This window comes from Dryobates pubescens, chromosome 8 (genome assembly GCF_014839835.1).
Source record: "Dryobates pubescens isolate bDryPub1 chromosome 8, bDryPub1.pri, whole genome shotgun sequence".
Lineage (NCBI taxonomy): Eukaryota > Metazoa > Chordata > Aves > Piciformes > Picidae > Dryobates > Dryobates pubescens.
This window is the reverse complement of record NC_071619.1, coordinates 30,001,338-30,026,114: the sequence shown is the minus strand read 5'-3', so window position 1 is coordinate 30,026,114 and position 24,777 is coordinate 30,001,338. Positions and strand designations below refer to the sequence as shown.

At 41.7% G+C, this 24,777-nt stretch overlaps 2 protein-coding genes across 5 annotated transcripts; both read right to left on the bottom strand.

Moving 5' to 3' along the window:
• Positions 1–1,161: 1,161 nt before the first annotated feature.
• RAB9A (RAB9A, member RAS oncogene family) lies at positions 1,162–24,715 on the bottom strand. Of its 4 annotated transcripts, none has more exons than XM_054163370.1 (2): positions 24,679–24,715; positions 1,162–3,380 (listed from the first exon to the last, which is right to left on the bottom strand). In XM_054163370.1, the coding sequence occupies exon 2, from the start codon at positions 3,344–3,346 to the stop codon at positions 2,741–2,743; it is 606 nt and encodes a 201-aa protein (XP_054019345.1). In that variant the 5' UTR covers positions 3,347–3,380; positions 24,679–24,715; the 3' UTR covers positions 1,162–2,740. The 4 variants fall into 4 exon arrangements, with proteins under 4 accessions (XP_054019345.1, XP_054019342.1, XP_054019344.1 ...); XM_054163367.1 differs by lacking the exon at positions 24,679–24,715 and adding an exon at positions 11,009–11,111; XM_054163369.1 differs by lacking the exon at positions 24,679–24,715 and adding an exon at positions 11,005–11,060.
• TCEANC (transcription elongation factor A N-terminal and central domain containing) lies at positions 18,354–24,777 on the bottom strand. Its single transcript, XM_009896974.2, has 2 exons — positions 24,679–24,777; positions 18,354–19,484 (listed from the first exon to the last, which is right to left on the bottom strand). Exon 2 carries the CDS (start codon positions 19,474–19,476, stop codon positions 18,391–18,393), a length of 1,086 nt encoding a protein of 361 aa, XP_009895276.2. The 5' UTR covers positions 19,477–19,484; positions 24,679–24,777; the 3' UTR covers positions 18,354–18,390.

The window sequence follows — 24,777 nt, the reverse complement described above, 5'->3', positions numbered from 1 at the left end:
GCATAGTTGGTTGTTATTTCTCTGTAATTCACACTTACTGCTAAACTGTCACTGCAGCATAGTCCATAAAAATAGAACATTATATAAAAATTGCAATACTTACCTTAAATAAAACATGGAATGATGCACTATGGATGCCCATTGACTATACTTGAGTACAAGAAAACTAGGTGAGCGTGGTAAGGCTGCCTTTCTTGGTGGGGTGGCAAGGGAAGATGGGAGTATTTGTCTTTGTGCTATCACTTATTTCATGAGAACTGCCTGGTATCAATGTTTTAATAATGTTGCTTAGTCTGATGTAAATCAGCTGGTGGGGTTTATTGGAACAGAAGGCAACAGAAACTCACCTGGGATGAGCTGTTCTCATTCATATGACAAGAAGCAATTGAGTCTTTTTCTGCAGCACAATGGTTGGAAAAGTACTGCTAAGATTCACTGAGGAAATACTTATGTTAAATAATCATAGATGTGGCAGTAAGAAACAGTCTGGCAAAAATGGTAAGTGCTAAGAGTTTCCACCACTTTTACAACCTGTGGGGATTTGTTAGTAATTGTATTCTTCTCTACCTACACACAATAAAATGAAACATGTCAAATGAAAGCATTTTCTCTCTTGCTTGATCTCTGAAGGCAGTTTATTAAACCTACTTCTCAGTTGGAGGCTTGGTAAACATGATGTTACACAAAGGAGAGAGATGGGAAAACACAAATGGACATTTGGGCACAAGAAAGACCACAATGATTCTCATGCTCATTTCCTTTTAGACAATTCAAGATTGCGATAGTACTCCTCTCTCAGTCATTTCATCTCATTTTGGTTCCACTTTAACCTCTGCTAATGTGAACATTAAAGGAAACCAAGTAGTAAGGTGGTAGTTTTACAACCTCATGCCACTAGCTAATTAGTAGGCACCAACACAAGCAATCTCTTAAGAGATTTCCTCTTAAGAGATTTTAGCTTCACAGGTCTCTTTAGTCATTGACTAGAAATCAACAGAAGTAGTAGCTTTGCCTGTGTTTAGCTGTTAGGTGACTGAAGTCACTGTATGCAGTGCTGTTGCTGTATATTCAGCACTGCAAGGCTGCATTAGACTGCAGAATGTACAACAGGTAAAAAGATGTCACTTGTAAGCAGCAGCAGATCCGTGGAGTAAGGTTCTGGACAGGTTCAAGCAAGAACACCACATTCAGGAAAGTGTATCAAGAGCAACAAGAGGTTTGTTTTGCAATCTTTACTTCCAAATAATTACACCTGGTACAGACTGAACAGATGCATTGAAGAAAAAACTCTTACTGTACCCTCAGGAAGGACCATTCTGTTGAAACAAAAGAGCTGCTGTACAGAAAACTCAGTCTGCATAGTTTAGTGAGTAACATACCCTGTCCTCAGACTCCCTTTTGAAGTCCACAAGGTGTGCACATGCATGCCTGTTAGCAGTCAGGTTACACATTGAAGCAATAGCGCCATCACGTTTGCTGTTACAAGGACAGTGGTACTCTGAGAGCCAGTATTCAGCAGCTTCTCATACAAGTAATGAAGAGCCTCAAATACCCCACCTCTGGTTTCACCTGCATTACACAGAAAGACCGTCCATTGAATACAGAATTTGCTTCTGTTCAGCATCACATAATTGAGTGCAGTGATATAAAAAAGACATTGTCTTACATGTCTAGGTCCACATCCTAAAAGAGTAATTTAAATAAGGATCAAATTCAGGTCAAACACTAGCTGTAGGTATTTACTTGTATTAGGGCAGATAACTATCACAAGTCAAGAGCTTCCTGAGTTCTCTACGTATTGCCAGGCCTTAGTTTCACAGTGCAGAGATTACTGGTAAACACATTCATAGCTCAGGTTAATAGTAACAAGAAGTTTGGAACTTTAAGGCTGTATACTAAAAGTTCTTTTACACATTTGTCATATTGTGGATCCCTTCAAGTGCTATTAAAGCTGACTGAATAAAACATCTTTCTCATAACTAAAAATAGTTATACTTCAGGTACTCAGATTAGTTTTTTAACCTTGTGGGTAATTATGGGACTTAAGGCAAAGACATGTTAACTTAAAAAAACAATACTCATGAGTGTCTTGTGTCAAACTACTGGCAAAAAATTACTACTGCATTAGAATAGCAAAGTGAAAGGAAAATGGACTTCAAAGAAGCAGGAAATTTAATTCCTACTTAAAAACCTACACAAATTATAGCAACATTAGGCAAAGAAGACCTGCAACTTACTTATATTAACTTAGAATAAACACATTAGAGATGAAGTACCACTCACAGCAAAAAGGAATGTAGTGAGACTGAAGTTTAATATCTAGCATTAAGAAACTGACTTCTAGAGAAACAAAAAGGGAATGCTGACTTCATAAAAATATACATATATAAAAGTATCTCTGTGCCTGAATTCCAGAACAGTTTCTCCAAAGTAGTGCTTCTAGAACTTTCAAGTTTTCATTATATTCAAAGTATTTATCCTTTGAGTAAAGTTGGCAAATTACATTCTCATATTCATGTTTTCACTTGGCACCTTCCTAAACAGAAAGTGTCACTGATTCAATAATGGATCACTCAAGAATGGAAATTTTTATTTGGCTCCCCCAAGAAAGCAGCAGAATTGTTACAAGTTTAATATTAAGAGTGAAACCCATCTGTTATTTTTTCTACTACAGTTTCCACTTTTATAGAGCAAGCTAGTCAAAGGTAATTTGGCCAAAAAAGACAACCCCACCATTAAGTCAACAACAGGATGAACTGGGTTTCGGTTTCCGATGAAGGTTTACTGTATCTGTTTGAATAAAGTGATCTGATCTGTCTTCGGAGGCTAGAACTCTTCTAACAGCTTCTTCAAAGGCTGCTGCAACGTTAGTGGCATCTTTTGCACTGGTTTCAAAATAGGGGTGGTTGCCATTATTCCTGCACCAGTCTTGGGCTTCTTCTGTAGACACTTGCCTTTCATCGATATCAACTTTGTTACCCAGTATCACAAACGGAAAGCTTTCAGGCTCCTTGACATCTGCATAATAAATGAATTCTTTCTTCCAGTTGCTTAAGTTTTGGAAGCTTTGAGAGTCATCCACACTGAAGGTTAGCAGGCAACAGTCAGAACCTCTGTAGAAGGGAGTCCGCAAGCTCCTGAAACGTTCCTGACCTGCTGTGTCCCATATCTGCATCGTAACAAAGTGTCCATCGACTTCCAACTCCTTATTTAGGAATTCCACACCTATGGTATGAAACAGCTGTGCATCGAACTTGTTGGTGACGTATCTGTTCATCAGAGAACTTTTACCAACTCCACCATCTCCAAGCAGTATTACTTTAAGGAGCGATGACTTTGCTGCCATTTTGATGGGAATATATCCTCCTGGATTCCCAGACCTGTAAAGATGAAGGAAAATCATTTAGAAAGGAAAGAGCTGTAAGCAGAAAGTTTTACACACTTAAATATCCAGAAAGGGTTAAAGTCTACCAAGCTCAAGTCTCATGTACAAAAGCAGGAAGACTATGTCAAACAGGTGAAGCAGATACTCACAGTGCGAACACCCACCCATGAATACCATGCATTTAAGAGGTGCTTCTACCACAGACTGCCAGGTGAGGTTTAGGCTGGATGTTAGGAAGAAGTTGTTCACAGAAAGAGAGACTGGCCATTGGAACGTGCTGCCCAGGGAGGTGGTGGAGTCACCATCACTGGAGGTGTTTAGGAAGAAACTGGATGAGGCACTTGGTGCCATAGGTTAGTTGATTAGATGGTGTTGGGTGATAGGTTGGACTCCATGATCTCAAGGTCTTTTCCAACCTGGTTAGTGCTATTCTAAGCAGTACACTGCATGAATTACTAGTCTGCCACTTGGGGCACCTAAAACCCTTCAGTATTTGTGCAGAAGAGGGATCACATCATAGTCAGTGAGGACAACAATTCATTTATGGTCACTGAACAGATCCATGGAAGAAAGTGGAGTGAGACAATGCTACAGAGCATGTTGCCTTGAAGTAGTCATGCTTATGCCATATTGCATGTTAAATAATTTTGCTAATGAAAACATAAAGAGGAAGATTGAGGAATAAAACAGGACACTATCTGTTACACCGGAGTAACTGCAGAACTTCACCCAAAATTGAAAGCAGACAAGGAATTTCCAATCACCTCAAGAGGGAACAGTGTTGCATACAGAACAAATGTAAGTGCTGCAATTTGATTTCAAGAGTCAAGTGAGCAGATGTTGCTACATGAACATTCAGTAGTTTCCAGTTTACTCCTTGCAGAACAGCCCTGATGAATGGAATACTTTTACAGCTACCACAGAAGCAAACTCACTGTTGCTACTTCAAATGGCACTCAAGATGCCAACCACCAGTGCCAAGCCTACACTTAGTAGGTGTCAACTTCCTGTGGTAAAACTGTCACAAAGCCTGGAAGTGCTAGTGAAGAGCCTGGCTGTGCTAGTGAAGAGCCTGGCTGCCAGCACAGGGATGGTGAATTAGTGGCATTAATGAACCTTTTCAACTGTCAGAATTTAGTGTTAAAGCATTCATTATTGTTATATATATTTAAAGAGTTAGCTCATTAGTGCTTTGTGCCAGCCCAAGGTCCCCCTTAGTGCCATCTAATACTGTAGAAAGAATGTTTGGGGGTATTGCTTGTAAAAGAGCCCAAACTTATGTTTCTGTATGAGGAAAACTGTGGTTCCTATACCTCCCCGTTACTGAAAGAGCTCCAAGTACTTGAGCCAAAACAGGCTTCTCTGAAATAGCATCTATTTAAAATGGAAATGGGTCATAGGTTGCCTAGTCTGTCTCCTTCTCTGAAGGCAGGAATGCTGTCTTGCTAGTTGTAATTAGCATTACTGGCATATACATCACCCACAGAGTATGGTATTGGAATTAACACCTGATACAAGCTGGTGTGAGAATCATATGACTCTGTGCTGCCTTAGAATCAAAGCCCACACTGGAAACAAAAAATTTCAGGAATTTTTTTGTCTTCAACTTTCCATCTTTGAATGCTCATTTTGTTTAACAATCTACAACCCAAGCCTCAGCACAGAGAGATCTACAAAATCAAAGGAAGATCAGCTGCTTCCATTAAAAATTTGTTCAGGAAAAAAACCCCAATCCATTCATACTAAACAATTCAAACCAATGTTTATAAACCCTTAATATCCCTACAGGTTTATATTACAACAACATTACAACTGCTGAGGAGCTACAAGTGGATTGTTCACTTAGTTTCCACAGAGCAATCAGAATAGCTGAGAATATGCACAGAGACCTCCTTATGTACATGGAAAGTCTTAAGAGTCACCAGCCTGCCTGCACATGATTTCCACGTTAGTGCTGACATATTTAGAAGGGTCCAGTGTCTGCACTTACCTCCCTAATTCCTACTGTTGGGTAACAAATAAGTCATTTGAGCTACACCATTAGATAGCAGCAGCATCTTAATAAATGCATTCATGAGAACAGAGAGTACCAACTATTTCCTTGTTCTCCCACTTCAGTGTAGAACAAGTTACAGTTTACTTTTTCCTGTCCCACTGACACCACAAGTTCCCTAGAAGGCAATACAAATTAAAAAACTGACTTGAGTACAGGGGGTTTAAGCTGTATTTGTTTCTTTACCTTCTGCAGTTGGAAGAGCTGGAGCTATTATCATGGAACTCTCCAAGAAGCCCCATTTTAAACAAAATACAAGGAAACTCTGTTGACAGTGTCTAGCACTTTTGTGCATCCAGAACCTAAGAAGTTAATTCATTAAATTTCAACTATGTGGACCATTACAGTAAGGTCTAGGAGACTGATGACCATAACAATATTTTCACTGGATGGACAATTTTAGACCAGCTGCAAACCATTTTCCACTAGAACCAAATTTGTCCTTCTACACAAAGGCTACAGAACCAATCTTCCAAGGCTGACAATCAAGTATCTCAGTGTGGTGTTGCAGGCAACATCACTCTTCAGGACATTCAGTTTCCACAACAGAAGCTGTGGTGCTTAGCTAGCAGTTCGTTTTCCTGTAAACCTTCTTATCCAAAACATAGTTAGTTACAAGCTGGAACTGGAACAGCAAGAAACCACGCTTAAAGGCATTAAGAAGCATTTTTGTTTGGAAGCAGCTGAGACTTGTATACAATTAAGAGTTCTCCTGATTATCTAAGGGACACATCTGTAGCCCCACTGAGAGAGGTGATTCTTCCCCTCGACTCTGGTGAGACCTCATTTCAAGTACTGTGTCCAGCTGTGGAATCCCCAACACAAGAGGGACAAGGACCTGCTGGAACAGATTCAGAGGAGGGCCACAAAGATGATTAGAGGGCTGGGAGAATTTGGGCTGTTCAGCCTGGAGAAAAGGCAGCTCCAGGGAAATGGTATAGCACCATTTCAGTATTTGAAGGGGATCCTACAGGAAGGCTGAGGAAGGACTGTTTATAAGAGGACAAGGGGCAATGGTTTAAAACTGGAGCAGAGTAGATTTAAGTTGGACATAAGGAGGAAGTTCATTTTAACTGGAGTGGAAAAATACTGGAAAAGGTTGCCCAGGGATGCAGTTGAGGCCCAGTCCCTGGAGGCAATCAAGATCAGACTGGCATAGGGCAGCATATCTAGCTGGAGGTGTCCCTGCTGACTGCAGAGGGGTTGGACAAGATGACCTTTGAGGGTCCCTTCCAATGCCATGCTATCTGTGCATCTATGGTATGATATATTTCTCAAGATTTATTACTGTAATGGTTCAACCTAGATCACCATGTACCGTCTAAAGACAAAGCAAAAACTTAACTTCCAGTATGCACCTGATTGTTTCAACCAACACCAGGAACTGCAAGACACCAGAGAAATACATAGAACTATTTGATCCAGTTATTTCTTACATTAAAACTAATTATGCAGCACCAGTAAGAGTACTCTCAACCTAGTACCCAGAGGAGTCTGCAAAGAAACAGTTTTTCCCCTCACATTCCTTTATCATTTCAACATTCAAAGAAACTCAGAGCAAATAAAAAGCATTTCCACAGCAGCCCACTTTGATAGCCATCTCTGAATTTCTTTGAGGGCTCAAGCTCTCAAACCACTGACCTGGAAAAGGAATAAAATCCAAGGTAAAGCAGATTCAAGTCTGTTCCAACTAATCACATCCATTTGCAGGCTAGTATGTTTTCAGCCAAGACTGTTAAAAAGAGAGGCCACTTTTCTTGAAGATTTATGAAAAAAAACCCCAACACATTCTAAGTTTCTGACAAGCAGAATAATTAGTTCCATAATGAGCCTAACAGTAACACTGACCATGTTCCATAACTTCCTATCCTTACCATAGAAAAATGTTGTTTCCTGTGTTGCAGTAGCTCATCAAGAAGTGACCAAAACAGCTTCTCACTAAAATAGTTGGAAAAGAGGTTCCCAAAGCTATCAACATTGCAGAATAAAGGGCAGAATCCAGAACTATGTAGGTTTGAACACTTAAAGTTCCTGTTTGTGGAATTGTTGTTATGTCTCAGCCTTCGATCACTATGGAATAGCTGTCACCTGGAGCAGAACTGCAAGCTTCCAGAAAGCTGGAAAGGAGGGACAGGTGCAGCTATTCTCCCTTTTCTTTGCTTAGCCAATCCTTGTTCCTGCATTTAGAAGGTACTGTTTTACACCCTGGACAATTAAGTGGAACAAAAAAAGCACCTTTTAGTTCATAAGAGGCCACAAGCTTATCTGGCCTGTAGATATTTTGTTCTCAGTTGAGAGCGAAACATACAGATACTAAGTCAAGATGCTACTTAAGTGCAATACAAGCTTGGACTTCAATCAGCCTTCAAACTGACTCTCCCCTCCATGGAGTACTGACACGAGAGTTATGGGTCAGGAACACCCCTTTATTGACAGCCATCTATGAACTGCATAATTCCCCAGAAGCCTGGAGGCCCTTCAATCATATGGTTCCAGCTGCTGAGATCCTAATCATCTTGTAAGTCTTCCTTCCTTCACCTATGATTTCATCATTGCACTGTGAGGGTAGTTTGTGTTTTCTGTTGGGATTTATCTTTGACAGCTTGATGACAGGTTGTCTGAAAATCATCTCCAGCAGCAAGCAGCTTAGACACACTTTACCTAGCATCTAGCACCAGACTATCACTAGAGTTTATTCATTTGTAATATGAATACAACCCAAACTGAACTGACACACAGCTGATGCCACTCATTTGTGTACCAAAAAAGGTGTGGTCTGTGATTTCCTTTACACATTAATGTTTAACACCTACATAGTTCAGGACTCTAGTTCAAACAGTTCCCTGGCATGACTCAGGACTATGAAAGTAGCAGCAGCTAAGGGAAGGAATCTTTAAGTCTGCATAAACCCCAGATCATGAAATCATTCCAGTACCAACTGCCAGAATCGCTTCATTTATTCTACTATATCTAGGCACAAACTCAATCAGCAAAACTTGTCAGGAGAAATACCCACATTTATACATCTGCCAGTTTAATCTCGCAGAGACCTGGCCCTCACTTTCCATCTCCAGCTATTACTTACTCTGATTTAATCAAAGTTGACATTTCTCAGCAGCTCACAGTTAAGCATTTCTCAACTTAAATGTTCCATTATTTTCAGCCAATTTCTCAGGTGCTGCTGCTTTCGGACCAACATTTCTAACAATTCATGAGTTAGCTGACATTATCCTTTCAATCTACATCTGCTACTGCTTCCATTCTTTCAATAACTTATCAAGCAATCATTTCTGCTCATGTGTTTGCATCTTTCTCCCTTTCATCGGTTGCATTTTTCCTCCAGGGACTCAGCAGTAACAGTGTCTATTGGTCAAGCTACATTTTGCATTCAGATTCTCTGATCAAAGGCCATCCCTAAGGGATTAAGTGGGTTACACTGTACCAGGCCAACATACTGTCTGCACTGTAAAGAATTAAAACAAAACCCAAAACATCACTGATAATGAAAAACAAACAAACTTAAACCAAAACAATCAAAAAACTTGAAAGAATTCTTACTAGCCTCCTCACTGGGAAATTTTTAATCACTGTGAAACATTTATGTAAAATTACAGTCCTAAGGGACTGAAGTATTTGTTTCTCATGATTTATTATCACTCCCATTATTTGCCCAGAGAGGGTGTGAAGTCCTCTCTAGAGACTCTCAAAACCCACCAGGAAGCATTCCTGTGTGGCCTGCCCTAGGTGATTCTGTTTTGGCAGAGGGGTTGGACTAGATGATCTTCAGAGGTTCCTTCCAACCTCTACCATTCTATGATTACTAAACTGACACAAAGCACAACCTGACATCTAAATACCTTCTTTGACCCTCTACATTTTTTTCCATATATTTTCAATTTAGGGAAACTGAGGGTTTTGAGCACTCAGAAGCAAAACAAGGACTGATAGAGCATTTTTGTTTGTTTTAAACTACATGTTCCCTATTTTTAGCCTCACAGAAAAGTCTTTACTAACATTAGCACAAAACTGGGTTCCATACAACCTGAAATAACACAAAGAGAAAGAACATTCATTACAAATTCTGCAATGATACTGAAACACAGATATAGCTGCACCATCCTTTGATTAGATTTCTCTAGAAACAGAAGTGCTAGAAAATAAAAGGTTTGAAGTTATTCTGGGTATGTCTGAGGAACAGCTCTCTCTCCCAACTGCCATTACAGCTTCTTACCTTTCAAGTTACTAAGTAGTCTCCAAAAAAACCCCATAAACCTGCCAAACCCTCAGCTACACACAAGCACCCTTGCTCTAAAACCAGGAAGCACTGCCAACTTCAGTGTTGTACAACACTTTAAAAGTAAAAAACAAATAAGCCCCACATGCTTATTTAGTAGAGCTGTGAATTACCGTGGACAAGAAGGAAAGAGGGAAAACACGTAAAGTGGCAGACTGCAGGACAGCTATCTGCAGACATTGAAGCATTTGAATTCCAAAATCTAGCCAAGAAGTTCCCTCCTTGCCTATCCCACTCAAGTGAATAAAATTAAGTGCTCCCCACGTACCTAGTTATGTGTGACCTTGCTATAAAGGCCACTAATATAGTGGGGGTTTAACACTAGTTTTATTGCACTCTTCAGTTATTCCTTCAGTTATTTTGCACAAGATACATTTAACATGGCATTCTTATACTGAAAACTACTCATTAACGACTCATTAACCACTCGAACGTAAGCGTCCTAACCTAATCCTTTTGGTTCTCCAGCTATCACCACATCTGAGTTTGCATAGCCATCTGCCATGGTACAAGAAGCAACCGGCGCTTGCCGAGCAAAGCTAAACCAAGTAATTGGTTTAAACACGAAGAACTAAAAACTACACCGCTCAGGGTCCTTCTTCAGCAGACAGCAACATGAAAAGGCAATAAAGAAAGGTGTTGAGGGGACAGGTAGGAAACCAAGTTTCCCCCAAAGAGATCACAGACCATTACCAGCACTGTGGGGAGGGAGACTCACCATGCGCCGGCTGGGGATGGCCTGGCAGGGGCAGTTTCCCAAAGGAGCCACCGCCTGCCCCGAAGTCACGGGATCCCCGATCACGCCACACTTCGCCGCCGCCCGCACTGCCTTTGAGAAGCGCCCGGGGCCCTCTCCCGCCCCACAGCGGCCCCAACGAGGGGCGCTCCGCTGCGGCGGGGGCAACGGCAGGGTCTCCCCTCCTGCTCCCCGGCTTGCAGCCGGCAGCTACCGAACAAGCACCGGGGAGTTAGCCCGGGAGCCGGCAGAGCTCAGACAGCGGAAGGGGGAGGAGCGGGAAAGCAGCAATAAGCGGTGAGTCAAGAGGAAAAAAAATAACAAAACCCTAGTCAGCAACACACCGCTGCCCCCGCTCCGCCGCCAAGGCTCCCGGGGTAGCTGCGCGGCGCCGAAGAGAGAGACCCCCTCAGACCCCAACGGCGAGCGAAGAGAAAGCCCTCGGCCGGGCCGCCATCCCCAGGACACCAGCCCCGGAGCCAGCGGCCATTACTGCGGAAAAAAAGAGAACGCGATTCCGCCACAGCAGCCGATACCTGCCCGCGGGAAGGGGAGTGCCGCCGGTCCCGAGAACGGGCTGCACCGTCGCCCGAAGCCGCCGCTGGGCGCTGGGGAAGGAAGAAACAACATGGCGGAGCGGGCGGGGGCGTGGCCCGGGGGCACACCGCCCCGCCCCCGGGGAGGTGCCCCCTCCTTAGGCTCCGCCCCAGCCGGGGCCGCGGGTGGCCCCCGGGCACGGGGAAGCGCTGTGGGCGCTGGCCAGGGGGTGAGGCGGGGCTGCGAAAAGCAGGTAAGGGGAGCAGCCGGCGCACCGCACCGAGGCGTCCGCAGAAGGCCGGGTCTGTAGCGTATAAGCGAAGAAGAATCAGGGTTCCATTACGAGAGGGTAAGACTTCTGCTTGCTTTAGAATGCTCTAAGGCCCATACAGAGTATCTGCAGGTCAGAGTTCTTTATTAAAGGCAGTGGTCTCACTGTGCTTCACTTCAAGGGCCCCAGGTATGCAAACTGATGACTAGAAGGCAGCTTCTCTTCACCAGTAGAGACATTTGAAAATATACATGGATTGGTAAAGAAACCAACCCAAACACAAAGTATCCTATTTTTAAAATGTATGCAAACACTCTGTACTAATTCAGAATAATGTCGACTTGATTGTTTCAACAAGATCACAGGGAAACAAAATGCCTAAAGAAGCTGGTGATAAAAGTCTTTTCTGGGCTCTTAAAACTCTTCACAAGGATAGGGCACAATGTAGTTAAAAGAGCAGAAAGTATTGAAATGTACTTAAAAAGGTTCCCACATCATCAAGAGGAATAGATGATGACAGGCTTAAGGAAAGAGCATTTGAAATACATCCTTTTGCTCCAGCAGTCATCACATGCTTCTCATCATAAGGGAGATGCAATCAGACTGGAATTGCCACTTGCAGTGTCATCTTCTTTTGGATCAGATTTACCACAAGGCCCAAGGAATGGGAAACAAGATCCTAGTGCCACCATAAGGAAATGCCTCCTACTGACAGGAGAAGGATTACTAAAAGGCAGCCCGTGCTAGAGGCAAATCTGATGATACTAGACCTGATCTTATTTATCAAAGATGGACTTTGAACAGCACAGCCTTTCCCCATGGACTTGACTGATGCTTACCGGAGTTTTGGCTAAATATTTGTCACTGGATCTCCCCTGCTCTTCTTGTTTGGGTGCTGTGGGACAGAGAGCTTTGTTACTGAAGTCACCGTCACTGTGTTCCTTGTCATCTCCTCTCTCTCCTGGCTCACTTCCTCTTGTGCAGCAACCCGCCCTTGTTGCTCCTTCATGTGCATATTCACCTGAAAGCTGACTTTGCACCTTAAGGATTTTATTCACAGACCTATATTCATGAAGACATAGCTGTTATGTTGTGTGCTGAGGAAAGGCACAAGTAACATCCTGATGGCAAATAAAGAGCAGTTTTTTGTGTCTGTGTATGAGAAAGTTCTGTATCAGCAAGGCTCATATAATAGAACTTGTGAATAATGCCTTTTACTATCTGTGGCTGCCAAGGAGACTTTGTCCCATCCTGGCAAATGATGACATGGCCTCAGTAAAACATGACTTTGTCACCTCCTGGCTGAATTACAGCAGTACAAAATAAGGGGATATGAAGTCATCTCTGCCTTTATGTTTCTGTTAATACCAAAAAAGCAGCAAGCCAGCCCCCAGGCAATCCAAGAAATTGTCAAAGTACTCTTGTTTCTTTCCTTATCTTCCACTGAACTCAATGTACTGGGCCATTACACCCTGAAGATTCCCTGAAGGACTGTCATTCAATGTTTGCTCCTTAACACAGCCTGTTAGCAGGTAACTGTGCTTTTTGCCTTTTTTTTCATTTAAAGAGTTGCAATTCTTGGCTTCAGTAGCAAGACTGAAAGGAATATATTTTTAATAAAAACCAAACAGCAACAATTTACTTTTCACTTGGAAAGGAAGAACAATAAATGGCAGATGGGTACCTCCCTGAAACCTTCTACCTGCTAAGAAAGTTATGAGTGAGATACAAAAGGCCTGCAACAAAACAGGATGAAACTGATCCAGCAGTAGCTCTCCAGGAACCAGATGAGGTTTTGTCACTGGTGTTAAGGTAGCAACACTGACTCCAAATAGAGTACTTCTCAGAATAATGTCTTTGCTTTTACATTGAAAGATGCATGAAATTGATTAATTGAGCTCTCATCTTTTTAAGACACATATTACAAGTTCTGCAGCTACAGGCTGCCTGAGCTTTGGGTACAACCTATGTTTAAGACCTCATTGCTACTATCTAAATCATAGGATTCAAGAAGCAGCTGAATTCACAGCATCTTTGGAAAACCCAGTGAAAACAAATACATGCTTTACTCAGCATACATTTTCCTGTATCTGTGTGATGCTCCTTTGTGGACTTTGTGCACATTGGAATGGGCTGCCTGGGGAGGTGGTGGAGTCACCATCACTGGAGGTTTTTAGGAGAAGACTTGACGGGGTACTTGGTGCTGTGGGTTAGTTGCTTGGGCGGAGTTGGATTGGTTGATGGGTTGGACGCGATGATCTTGAAGGTCTCTTCCAACCTGGTTTATTCTATGTATTCTATGTATTCTATTCTAGCATCATGGATATGCTAAACATTGTACCAAAGTTCATTGTCTCTGCTCATAAAAAAAATGAGATATCTTTTTCCCATCTGGAACAAAGATGACTTCAGCAATATAAAAGAATCTTACTTCTCAAAGCTTTCCTTTAATTCTTGTTTCTGGACTCTGATACTCCCTGTACTTCAGTAATCTAGGCCCTCCTGCTGGCACATATATTGTGTAGGTGTAGTTGCAGGTTGACTTTTCAGAGCCTTTTTGAGCCAAAGCACACAATCTTATCCAGTCAAATATTTTAAACCTGCACAGTTACACAATCTAGGTAGGGGCAATATAACCTATTAATGAACTGCAGCCTGGAGCAGCAGCAGTTTGCTTAGTGAAACCAATGCCACACCTTTTAAAATAAGAGCAATGATTGTGCTTGAACAACTGTCTCTCATACTTGGCACTTCATGTCTGTAGGCTACTCTGATATATAGTGACACAGGACATCTGCCTTCTACTAAACCTTTTGAGTAACCAAGACTGGATACAGACACAGATAATAAAAAAGGCCAAAGTGGTAATGAACTGTGTTTGGTGAAAACAACTAATCACTTAGGATGGCCAACAAGGTACTCCATAATTCATGATTTTGTAGACAGTTTCACCAACAGTTAAATGTGAAGTTATGGGCAGAATTAGGCATACAGTGAAAATGAGCCCAGATGAGCTTTTTTACCAGCTGTGGAGGAGCAAAGCTTCATTTCCTATGGATTTGTGTCTTCAGCATACTTACAGCAGGCTCTGTTCACTCTGCCTGCCTCCCAATCCTTTCTGTTCCTTTCTTCCAGTATTTCTGGGTCTCCTCCTTGTCCCACACTATTATTCTGGATAGGCAGGAACATATTTTGTGCCTGGCTTTTAAACAGTACTTACAGCCTAGCAACTATGAATATATTGAACGAGAAGCTAGCAGCTTAGACTAGGTAACTCCTGAATAAGGGTAAGGGCTCCCTCCTCCTCTTCCAACAGGAACAGAAAATCTTTCCATGATTACTGGATTTCACAACATTTACAAATATATTCTCAGCTCTCAATGTCCAGCTTTAACTGGATTTGTTACAAAGCCAACTATTTGGTTCAGTTTTATTAGGAAGGAAGGCAAGGGAGGAATGCCTGCTCACAATATATTACCACTGAAAACTACTTTAAAATGCTGAGTTTACAACTCTGAGGGTACTAAGGATTTGCCCTAGTTCTGACTCCTCTCAGTTTAAAACAGATGAAGGAATATTAACAGATAGTTGAAAAGGGCCCATGGTTACAGTAATTTTTTTAACTGACAGTTGTATCTAAACTGTCAGTTGCAAGTACAACTGTCAGTCACTGGATTTTATTATTTTCACATCCTAAAAGAAAGGGCAAGATGTTAAAGGTTAGAACCAAACAACCTTCTTGCTGCTGCAGGCACAGCTCACTCAGATCTGCAGGGAGGCAGAATTGTGCAATGATTTGAACAAGTTTTAAGATATCCACTGTTTACATTTTCTTAGCTGCTCTGTGAATATTGATCTGTAGAAAATCCTAGTCATGTAGCTTAGCACGATAGCTCAAAAGAAAATGGGGTTACACATCATCACAAATGTAGTCAGTACCATGGCTCCAAATTTTACCCTTGAAACATAGTCCATCAAAACCACTGCCTGTGCCTTGCAGCGCTTCTCTTTGCCAAAACAAAACTTGGACGAGCTGTACATTACTGGAATGACTTCAAACCATCTGCAGGCAAGAATTATTTATAAATGTCTGTTGTTCATAGCTAAAATAAAGTCTCCTGCAACACAGTGTTCTGGCAGAGCATAGTACTGGCATGCAGCTCTCTTCAACAGGACCGTGACCTCCAAAACGAAAGCACAAACTTAGTGCTTACTGTGAGTCAGGAACACAGAAGTGTTTGCTCTCCTGGAGTTTCATTGAAAGCTGAAACAAATACTTTAAACAGAAGGACTTCCAGTTAAATAAGCAGAACTACATGTAAGCACCAATTCCACCACATGGGTAAGGTCTGGGAGAGAAAGTCAGACATGAACTCCTTGGTTACACAGTTGAACACTGGGGACTTGGCCTAGTGCCTTAATATTTGTTTCACATCAGTGCCCTTCTACTAAAACACACATTGTTCATGTGACAAAAATATAGGTTATCCCACAGTGACTCACACCCCTGGAAATTAACTGTTACCATTTCACAGAATGGAAAAGTGTTGTGAGTTTTTTTCCAGTAGGACAGTAAATGTGGAGAGACTTGGGGGTTCTGGTGGATGAGGGGCTCGACATGAGTGAACAGTGTGCTGCAGTGGCAAAGGAAGCCAACAGGATGCTGAGCTGCACTAATAAGGGCAACACAAGCAGGGCTAAAGATGTCATTCTCCCACTCCACCCAGTGCTGGTCAGGCTGCACCATGAGTACCGTGCAGAGTTTTGGTTCCCACTATACAAGAAGGATGCGGACAGGCTGGGAAGGGTCCAGAGTAGGGCCACAAGAATGACCAGAGGACTGGAAGACCTGTCATATGAAGGGAGGCCGAGAGAACTGGGTATGTTCAGCCTTGAGAAGGCTTAGGAGAGACCTCATAACCATGTACAAGTACATAAAGGGTGGTTACCATAAGGAAGGAGACTCCTTTTTTACAGAGAATCACAGGGTAAAGACAAGGGGTAATGGGGACAAGTTGCTACTGGGAAATATTCAGACTGGATGCCAGAAATGTTCTTTTCACCATTTTAACCACTAAACATTGGGATAAACTCTCCAGGGAGATGGTGGATTCCCCTACATTAAACAGTTTCAAGGCCCAGCTTGACAGGGTGCTGAGCCATCTCATTTAAACTATATTCTTACTTGGACTAGATGATCCTTGAGGTCCTTTCCAACCTGGTACTCCATAAATCTATGAACACAAATAGAGATTATTATTAAATGCCTGTTTGTTACATCAGATTACACACTGTTTTCACCATATACAGATAAAGGCCTGTCTTCTGTTTTTAGTCCTGGCTGGCTTTTAGTTCACCAACTACTGTATTTTCTCATCTCATGCCTCTAACTCCTTTCTCTGACAGGCCATGTGGCTGGGGAGCTCCAGAGTAGTGCTTTAGCCAAGGGAGGCTGGCCAGCTTCAGCTGTCTTAGAGCTAGGTGGGTGCAGGAACTGTCCTTAATTCCTCCAGCAAATACTCACCAGGTTTCCCTGCTCAGCTAATGCATTTTAGCCTCGAACTGGAAAATGCCTGTTGTGCATTTGTAAAAGATACCTCCAATAATGCCAAGTATGCAGTTTTATTGTATTTAGACAATAGGGTGAAACAAAACACTTTGTGCCTAAAGCATGACTCTGGCAAGTTACCGACCCATTTCACCATCTCGCCTGCATTGCAACAAAGAAACTTATTACGAAGGCTATGTTTCCAAACAGTACTGCTGCTTTGCTGCAAGAAACTAACCTCTCAGGCTGGGCAGACTTCTTTGCTGCATTTCCTTGAGCTCCTAAGCTGACACATTGGTGTGTTCAGAAAATTAAGACTCAATGCAAGACTCATTTCCTTTCATTTAAACATCTACGGTAACTCAAAAGCCAGTAAAGAAATCAAAACAGGGACACATCAGGATGAGCAGAACTCTTCTACAGACCGACAGACAGCTGGGAAAGATACCCAGACTCATGTTTCTTCGAGTTCAGCAAAGAACACTTCCTACATTTGAAATACTCAAATAGCTGATTCTGAAGCAATTTAAGTTTTCCAGAAAAACACAACTGGACTATCACTTAAGTGAGAAGAAAGCTAAAGTGGTGGTGGTGGTGTTTTATAAACAAATGCTTTAAATGCTTCTAGTATGGTAGAATGCAAATGTGCATACAAATTGGATTACCTTCTGTTCTTTTTTCCCTGGGTAATTTGCTCTGCATAAAAACATCAATTTGCTCAGTTCAGGACAGGTATCTCAGGTCAAGAGCGGACATCCATTCACAAAGGGATTGACTCCCCTTGGCTTCATACCTGTATTTATTACGTAAATTTAACAATGTGTTGTTTGGGGTTTTTTTGGAGATAAACTATTGTCTGATCCTGCATTAATTTCTTAACAGTTGCGGGACACATCATCCTGCCGTGCAAACCTGAACTGCAAACTGATAGACTGTCACAGTCCTATTTTCCTCCCAAAAGCAAAAGCAGAATTTGCTTTCATTTGCTAGCTCCTCATTTTTATGCTCTATTTTTCATTCCTTTTTTCTGCTGTTCAGTATTAACTCTGAAAGCAGCTTCAGAATCTAACAGTTACTTGCAGAACAGGAATCCATGCCAAACATTCTGTAGTGCACACAAGCATGTGAACTTCAGCTTTGGAAACTGTTTATTGTGCATGAAACTTACTTTCTGTGAACTAACTCCCACTGATGATAATGAGAATTCTAACTACTCAGTATTTTGAGGGGGAAAAAATTGCATCACATCACTTGGAATATTTTTAATGGATTTACTAGTGAGTATTCCTCTGAGAGAGGAATTCCTCTCTCCTCTGAGAGAGGAATACTCAGGCGTTACCATTTCCCCCCTAATATGTAAAGAATTTTTACATATTGACATTACTTAGACCCACAGATTTATTCAAGTCATCTTCCAACATAACACAGCAATTGTTTAAGCTCATTTGGCACTTTTTAGTGGCAGCCATCTATATAATATCAACAGGCGATTTTAGATTACACCGTTTCAAAAGAGAGACCTTCTCCTGGCTGTGTTTTAAGACCATTTATTAAAGAGACATAGCATTACAAACAAATCCATCTGCTGTGATACCACTGTTCCCCACACTTATTACAAATAGCATAAGTCAACATTTGTTCATCTGGATTTGTGCTTCGCACCCAGCCCGGCAGGAAGAGCGCTCCTCTGGCGATCGTCGTGACGGTGCAGTCACGTTTCTCACAGCGCCTGCATTGTATTTGGTTTGTCTGTGTGCCATTAATAACTTGTGGAAGCTGATGCTCCTGAACAGATGATTCTGTGTACAGAGCCCTGAGCTGTTTCAGTTCATCGCTGGCCATTTCCATCACTGTCATCTCAGCAAAAGCCTTTGGGCTCAGTGTCCCTGAAATCAGGTTGTGCTTTAAGTGGCAGCTTTTAGGGTTCTTCAGGTTAGAAATTTTGCTCCTGATGCAATTTTTATACTTTCTTTCACTTCTGGCATGAAGAACAAAACTGTGTTCTTCAATTTCTTTTGCTAGCTCCAGACATTTATCATTTTCTCCTTCATCTTTGGCAGAACCAGTCAAAGCTTTATAAAGAAGATCTGTACATTTACACCTCAGAGCTGTCATTGGATCCTCCTGCAAGCCTGCTTCATTACCAAGAGGTTTAGAATCCTCCTTATCAATGTGCTGTTCCTCAGAAGAGGAAAGCTGTTTCATGCTGCCTTCTGTGTCATTACGTAAGTCAACATTTTGAACAGTCTGCAATGGGACCAATGTTTTACAACTTGTAGCATCTAATGGCTCCTGCTGATGTGGTCCTTCAGACAGTGACTGCTCTCCGGGGACCATACTGAGATGTTCCACTTCCTCTTTCACATGCACAGAAACAGACTTCTTAACTTGTGTTGGCTGAACACAATTATTCTTGTAAAGTGCTTTCCACCTTGATAGTAACTGCTTTGCTTTCCTTTTCAGCTCTGCTGAAGGGCAACTCTTGAGTACTCTGTACACAGCCTTGGCAACTTCTGTCCCCTGAAGACACTCGATAGTCATATCGACATCTTCAAGTTCTTTAAGATGACCCGCAATATCTTGGAAATTGTTCTCAGACAGCAGTTTTTCAACACAATGGGCTCTGTGTACAATAATTTTCTGGTCAGACATTTTTAAACCTGAAAGCAAAAAAGTTTATTGCAGTTATGACAGTCATTAATTTTCTGTATGGCCTCATAACACTTTCTTTCCATTTTATGCCGGTTTACATTATGATGTTTGTACACATCCCTGGTTTTGCCAGCTTGCTTTTTCTTGAAATGGCATACAGTAGAGTTAGTGGAGCCAATGTGAAATGCAGAGGAACCTGGATCCTGGAAAAATGGAAATGTGTATGCTAGTCTAACTTGTGCCAGGCTAAGAGTGGCTGAAAGGCAAGTCCACAGGGAGCTCTGCTAGGATACAGTTAGCAGTTTTAAAAGCAGGGCGTGACACCAGCTTTGAAGGAAAAGCAGAGTGTCCTGCCAAACCCCACGCTGACAAAGACACTGGTAGCATAATCAAAACGTTTGTCACAGGTGTTTTTCTGCACATGCACACCACAACAGAAGTTCACAGAGAGATTCTCAACCAGTACAAGAAGGTAGGTTGCTACACAACTGCTCTGCTGCATGAGATTACAGGCAGACTGTAATGCTTGTGCTTTAGCAGACCTTGGTACCAATGGACTACCAAGAAGCAATCAGTTCTGAAATTCAGAATTCTCCACCAAAAGCACCAGATGATCACCTGTCAATGTTTAACATCTAGACGCTGCTAACAAATTAGATACTTTCCAAAAAAATGAAAGGAGGCTTCCTAGGCATCCTACCTCCCCCACCTTACACGTACAGAGAAACAACAAAACCATTGGCAGGGTTCTTACAGGATCGGTTTCATCAAATGGACTTCAATAAGAATCCTGCTTTCAGAAATCAGTTTGGTTTTCCATCACAGAAATTGAAGTCTATTAAAAAAACCCCTAACTGGGACTTTCTGCTGTGGCAGGTATTTGAATAACATAACAATCTGACACTGCTCAGTACATTCTGTGACAGCTTCCTGTTAATGTCCACAGGCAGACTTGTCAGCAAACACTGCACTAATTTAATCTGAAAGTTGCAGTGAGGTGGAAGTTTACTGCAAGACTCCAAACCTGGGAGATGATTGCTCTCATCTTTTCAGAATGCATATGCAAAATAACCTTCCTCAGAAAAAATTACTGGTGTCTCAACTTTTGGAAACCTGTGTTTGAACTTTTTATTCCTGTTTTTCACAGCTTTCAAACATGTGACTAGAACTGAACTTGGTATGAGTTGCTGTGATGCAGAATAGAATCACTGAACCATAGAATTGTTAGGGTTGGGAGGGACCTCAAGGATCATCTAGTTCAAATCCCCTTGCCATGGACAGAGACATCTCACACTAGATCAGGTTGCTCACAGCCACATCCAGCCTGGGATGAGGCTTCCACCCCTTCCCTGGGCAACCTGTGCCAGTGTCTCACCGCCCTCATGGGGAAGAACTTCTTCCTAACAACCAATCTGAATCTACCCATTTCTATTTTTGTTCCATTCCCCCCAGTCCTATCACTCCCTGATGCCCTAAAAAGTCCCTCACCAGCTTTCTCATAGGCCCCCTTAAGGTACTGGAAGGCCACAATAAGGTGTCCTCAGTACAAAGCACCTCCACATTATAAGGTGCTTTAATGCTTGCTGGGTTTGGGGGAAGGTGGTTGGGGGGGTGTATGTTTGGTTGAGTTTTGTTGGGTTTTTGTTTGTCTGTTTGGGGTTTGGGTGGGTTTAGGGTTCTTTGGTGTGGTTTGGATTTTTGTTGTTTGGGGTTTGTTGTTTTTTAAAGCAACTAAATCCTAACCTAAGATTTTTTCACAAATCCTTGTAATAACAGCTGAGATGTTTGGCTATCTATGGTTTTGTTTTTAATAACCCCCACAAGTTTCCACTCAGTTTCTCGTAACAAACCACTTAGTGAAAATGAAACACATACATCTGGCATCCGAAGACTTAATTTGGAGCAGGCAGCAACATATAGCACAGCTATGGTTTTAACAAATGGGTTTGGTTTTGCCACTCTGAGCTGCCACCTGTGTCATGGGGAACCACAGACACATGCAAAAATTAGATACAGGGGGAAAAAATGGAAAAAAATCCCAAAGCACTCTCACAAACAAAGAGGAAGTTGGGGAATGTTGTTTTGAAACTTTCTCAAGAGAAAGCAAGGGTTTGACAGAACATTTCCAAATGGGAAACCACTTTACCGCTTGAGGGAGCTGTAAGCATTGCAAACCCACGTCATATGTGCAGATGAGAAACTCCAGCCTGTTAAGAGAAAGCAACTTCCCTAAAACCTTTAGGAGACTTCTCATTTTTAGGGTATCCATTTACCTAAGCTAGGCAAAAAAGTCCAGTAAGTCCAAAGGTGCTGGGATACAGAGAGGAGGGAAAGAGTGTGTCCCTTATCCAGTCATTGTCCTCTACACTGCTCTTTTATTTAACCTTTTTTAAATCTGGTAACTGACCACTTTCCTACCTGATTCAATGCTATTTGGCAAATGCTGCTGGACAAATACTTGTGAAGTTACCTGAGTTTCCTGCGGTCTTCCTAGTTTGGGGGGAAAAAAATCCAATTAAATGAATCATAGATTATTGTTATTGTAGAGATGCAAGAAAAAAGTACCAATGTCAGCATCACAATTTTGTGCAGTAGAAATTAAATATGCTGATTTCTCCTACAACTGTACAAGGTGTTTTCATCCTGCTTAACCTTAGCAATGTAAAAGAACAGTCATTTAAGTTCCAAGTGTGTATTGAAGGTTAGAAAGTAGAGGTTGACTCTTATTTCCAATGAGACTCTGGTATTTTCTTGCCAAATCATTAACAACTCTCACACTGACTGCAGAGTGTAATAAGTCACTTGTGTATGCAAGAATAAATTATGGTGATCAATAAAAATGATGATGATCCATAAAGTTGGTTTGCTCCTAAGAACAAAGCTCAGGCAACCTCAGGTTTAAAATGTGGTCATCCTGTAGTAATACCAAGTTGAATGAGAATCTTTTTAAATGGTAAAATGACTAAGCAGGAGCAAACCAACCAACCCACCCAGCCTGAGACAATTGCTACAAACTGCAGAGTCAGCACCTGGGAAACACTGCCCTTTCCAAACCCATTTTGGGTAAATGCCTTGTCTCTGCTACATGCCTTATCTGGTTCAAAGCCATACAGAGATAGCTCCCACTGATAAACCAAGAGAAGCTCAGAATGCATACAAGCATGTGCAGATGAATGTCTTGGAAGGGCAGAGAAGGCTGAACATCAGTCCTCTTTTCCCACATCCTCAGCCAGAGATTTTTTTCTCCAAGGATCCTTATGTAATCAGAAGAAAATCCAGACCACAGCCAAGATAAATATCAAAAGTCATCAAGTACTTCTAACAGTGCAATAGACTTTTTTGCCAAAGAAGTGATTAATACTATAGCAGAGATGGTGCACAGCACAGTTCTGGGAACACCAGATTTTTTGCTCTGGGCAACCTAAATTCCATATAAACAATGAAAGTACTTAAATACTACTTTAAACTCAGAGCCTAAGAGCAAACTGAGAGTTCTCACAGCCAGCATCCAAACCCAAAACCACAATCCTTTATCCTATCTACAGTGGGAGAGACAATATCAAAGATGTCACCAAAAAAACTTTTTGGGGAGCTTTGACTTTATCTTGGCAAAAATCCTCTCAGCAGGACAGCTTTCCATCTGAACCACACAGAAATTCATCTTTGAAGAATAGTCACAAAAGCTAAGTTAACACAGTAATAGCTGAGAAATATAACAGTACTATTGCCAGGTGTCCGTGACCACTGACGCCTCATGACCAAGAAAGTCACCTCTCAGACACAGACACAGAAGCAGTGGAGAATCTGAGCTCAGGATTACTGATGTAATTCCCCCCAAATCCCTACTTCACCTATAGAATGCTATCACTGTAGTGCCAGAGATAAAATGCACCCTTCCTTCTCTGCAGGCAACAGAAGAGAGTCACAGTGAGCAAGAAAAGGAAAATTAGGTATGAATACTACATAAAATATTGTTTCAAGAGATCTTCCAGGACAGCATCTGGTGGAAGCCTTTGTGCATAATGGCAAATTGTCTGATAAAGCCATACCTTTCTTCTGCATCTTTATTTATCAGTGGCTGCTTGAACTGCAGTGCTATTAAATAATCTGGATCTACACTGTGCTTCTCACTGGAAACATTCTCCCACAGCTTTCTTCCCAGGAGAGACAGGAATTTTGCAGGGGAGAGAGGGCAGAGTACATTGCACTCATGTGAGGATGCACACAGCAGCCACTTCAACAAGGTGAATTTTTAATCCTGATTTGGAGTTACTTCTCCTAGAAGCAACTTCCTTTAAAAAAATCACTGCACTGCATAATGAAGCTATCAAGCCTCAGGGATCAAGCCCAAAGTAGAGTTGTCAGCATATTTTTCTAATAAGATCAAAGAAACATGCATGGATTGAATGAGATAAGAAAAGCTGTTGCCCTTAGCAGACTGCTTACCCACTGGCTTCCTTTGGCCTCTGCACATAAGTTGGAGCTCAGGAAAAGACTCACAATATTACAAATGCACCAAACAACCTCTTTAAATTGTCTCATGGCAAAAAGGAGCTGAGAAAATGCTTTACTAATTGAACAGCTACAGCGGTTTCGAGTTCTAGGAGGTCCAGCTAATGTTATAGTGGACACACACATCCCAGCAGATGTTACCTTGCTCAGAGTTTCTTTTAATAATTTAGTTTGGAATTAAACTTATTCTCACTGGAAGATACTTCAGCTTTTCTTCTATCTTGTCTGCCTTACCTAGGCAAATTTTTCTACTGAACTGACTGGTTATCCAAGTCAGACAAACAACTTAAACGTTAAAAATGTTGGAAGTAATGCATTATTCCACTGATTTGGCATCCTTATTTCTACTGGTACAGCTGACCTTTCTAATAAAACACTTCTAAGGAGTCAAAAAAGGGACAAAATTTAGTTTTAACAAGTTACAGACAGCAAGTATCGAGTGAAGGTATTAGTTCTAGCCACTATAGGATAATAACACAGAATCAAAAACCATTCTAATACATTGTGATTCGGTGGGGCAATAATAAAATGCATAAATAGTTCAGTGAGAATTGTCATTAACAGCATCATTTGAAATGATCTATAAATAACATGTGCTTACATTTGCTTTAAAATTTGCACCAGTGCCTATTAAAGGCAATTCTTACAGTCCTACTTCTTTTTTACTTGGGAAAAGAGACTAACACCTACCTTGCTCCAACCTCCTTTCAGGTTGTAAACAGCAGTAGTCTCTCCTGAGTCTCCCTTTCTTCAGACTTAACTCCAGTTCCTCTGGGCAGACTTGGCCTC

Coding starts and splice junctions, on each gene's coding strand:
- TCEANC (XM_009896974.2), bottom strand. CDS start 19,476: ATGTCTGACCAGAAAATTATTGTACACAGAGCCCATTGTGTTGAAAAA.
- RAB9A (XM_054163370.1), bottom strand. CDS start 3,346: ATGGCAGCAAAGTCATCGCTCCTTAAAGTAATACTGCTTGGAGATGGT.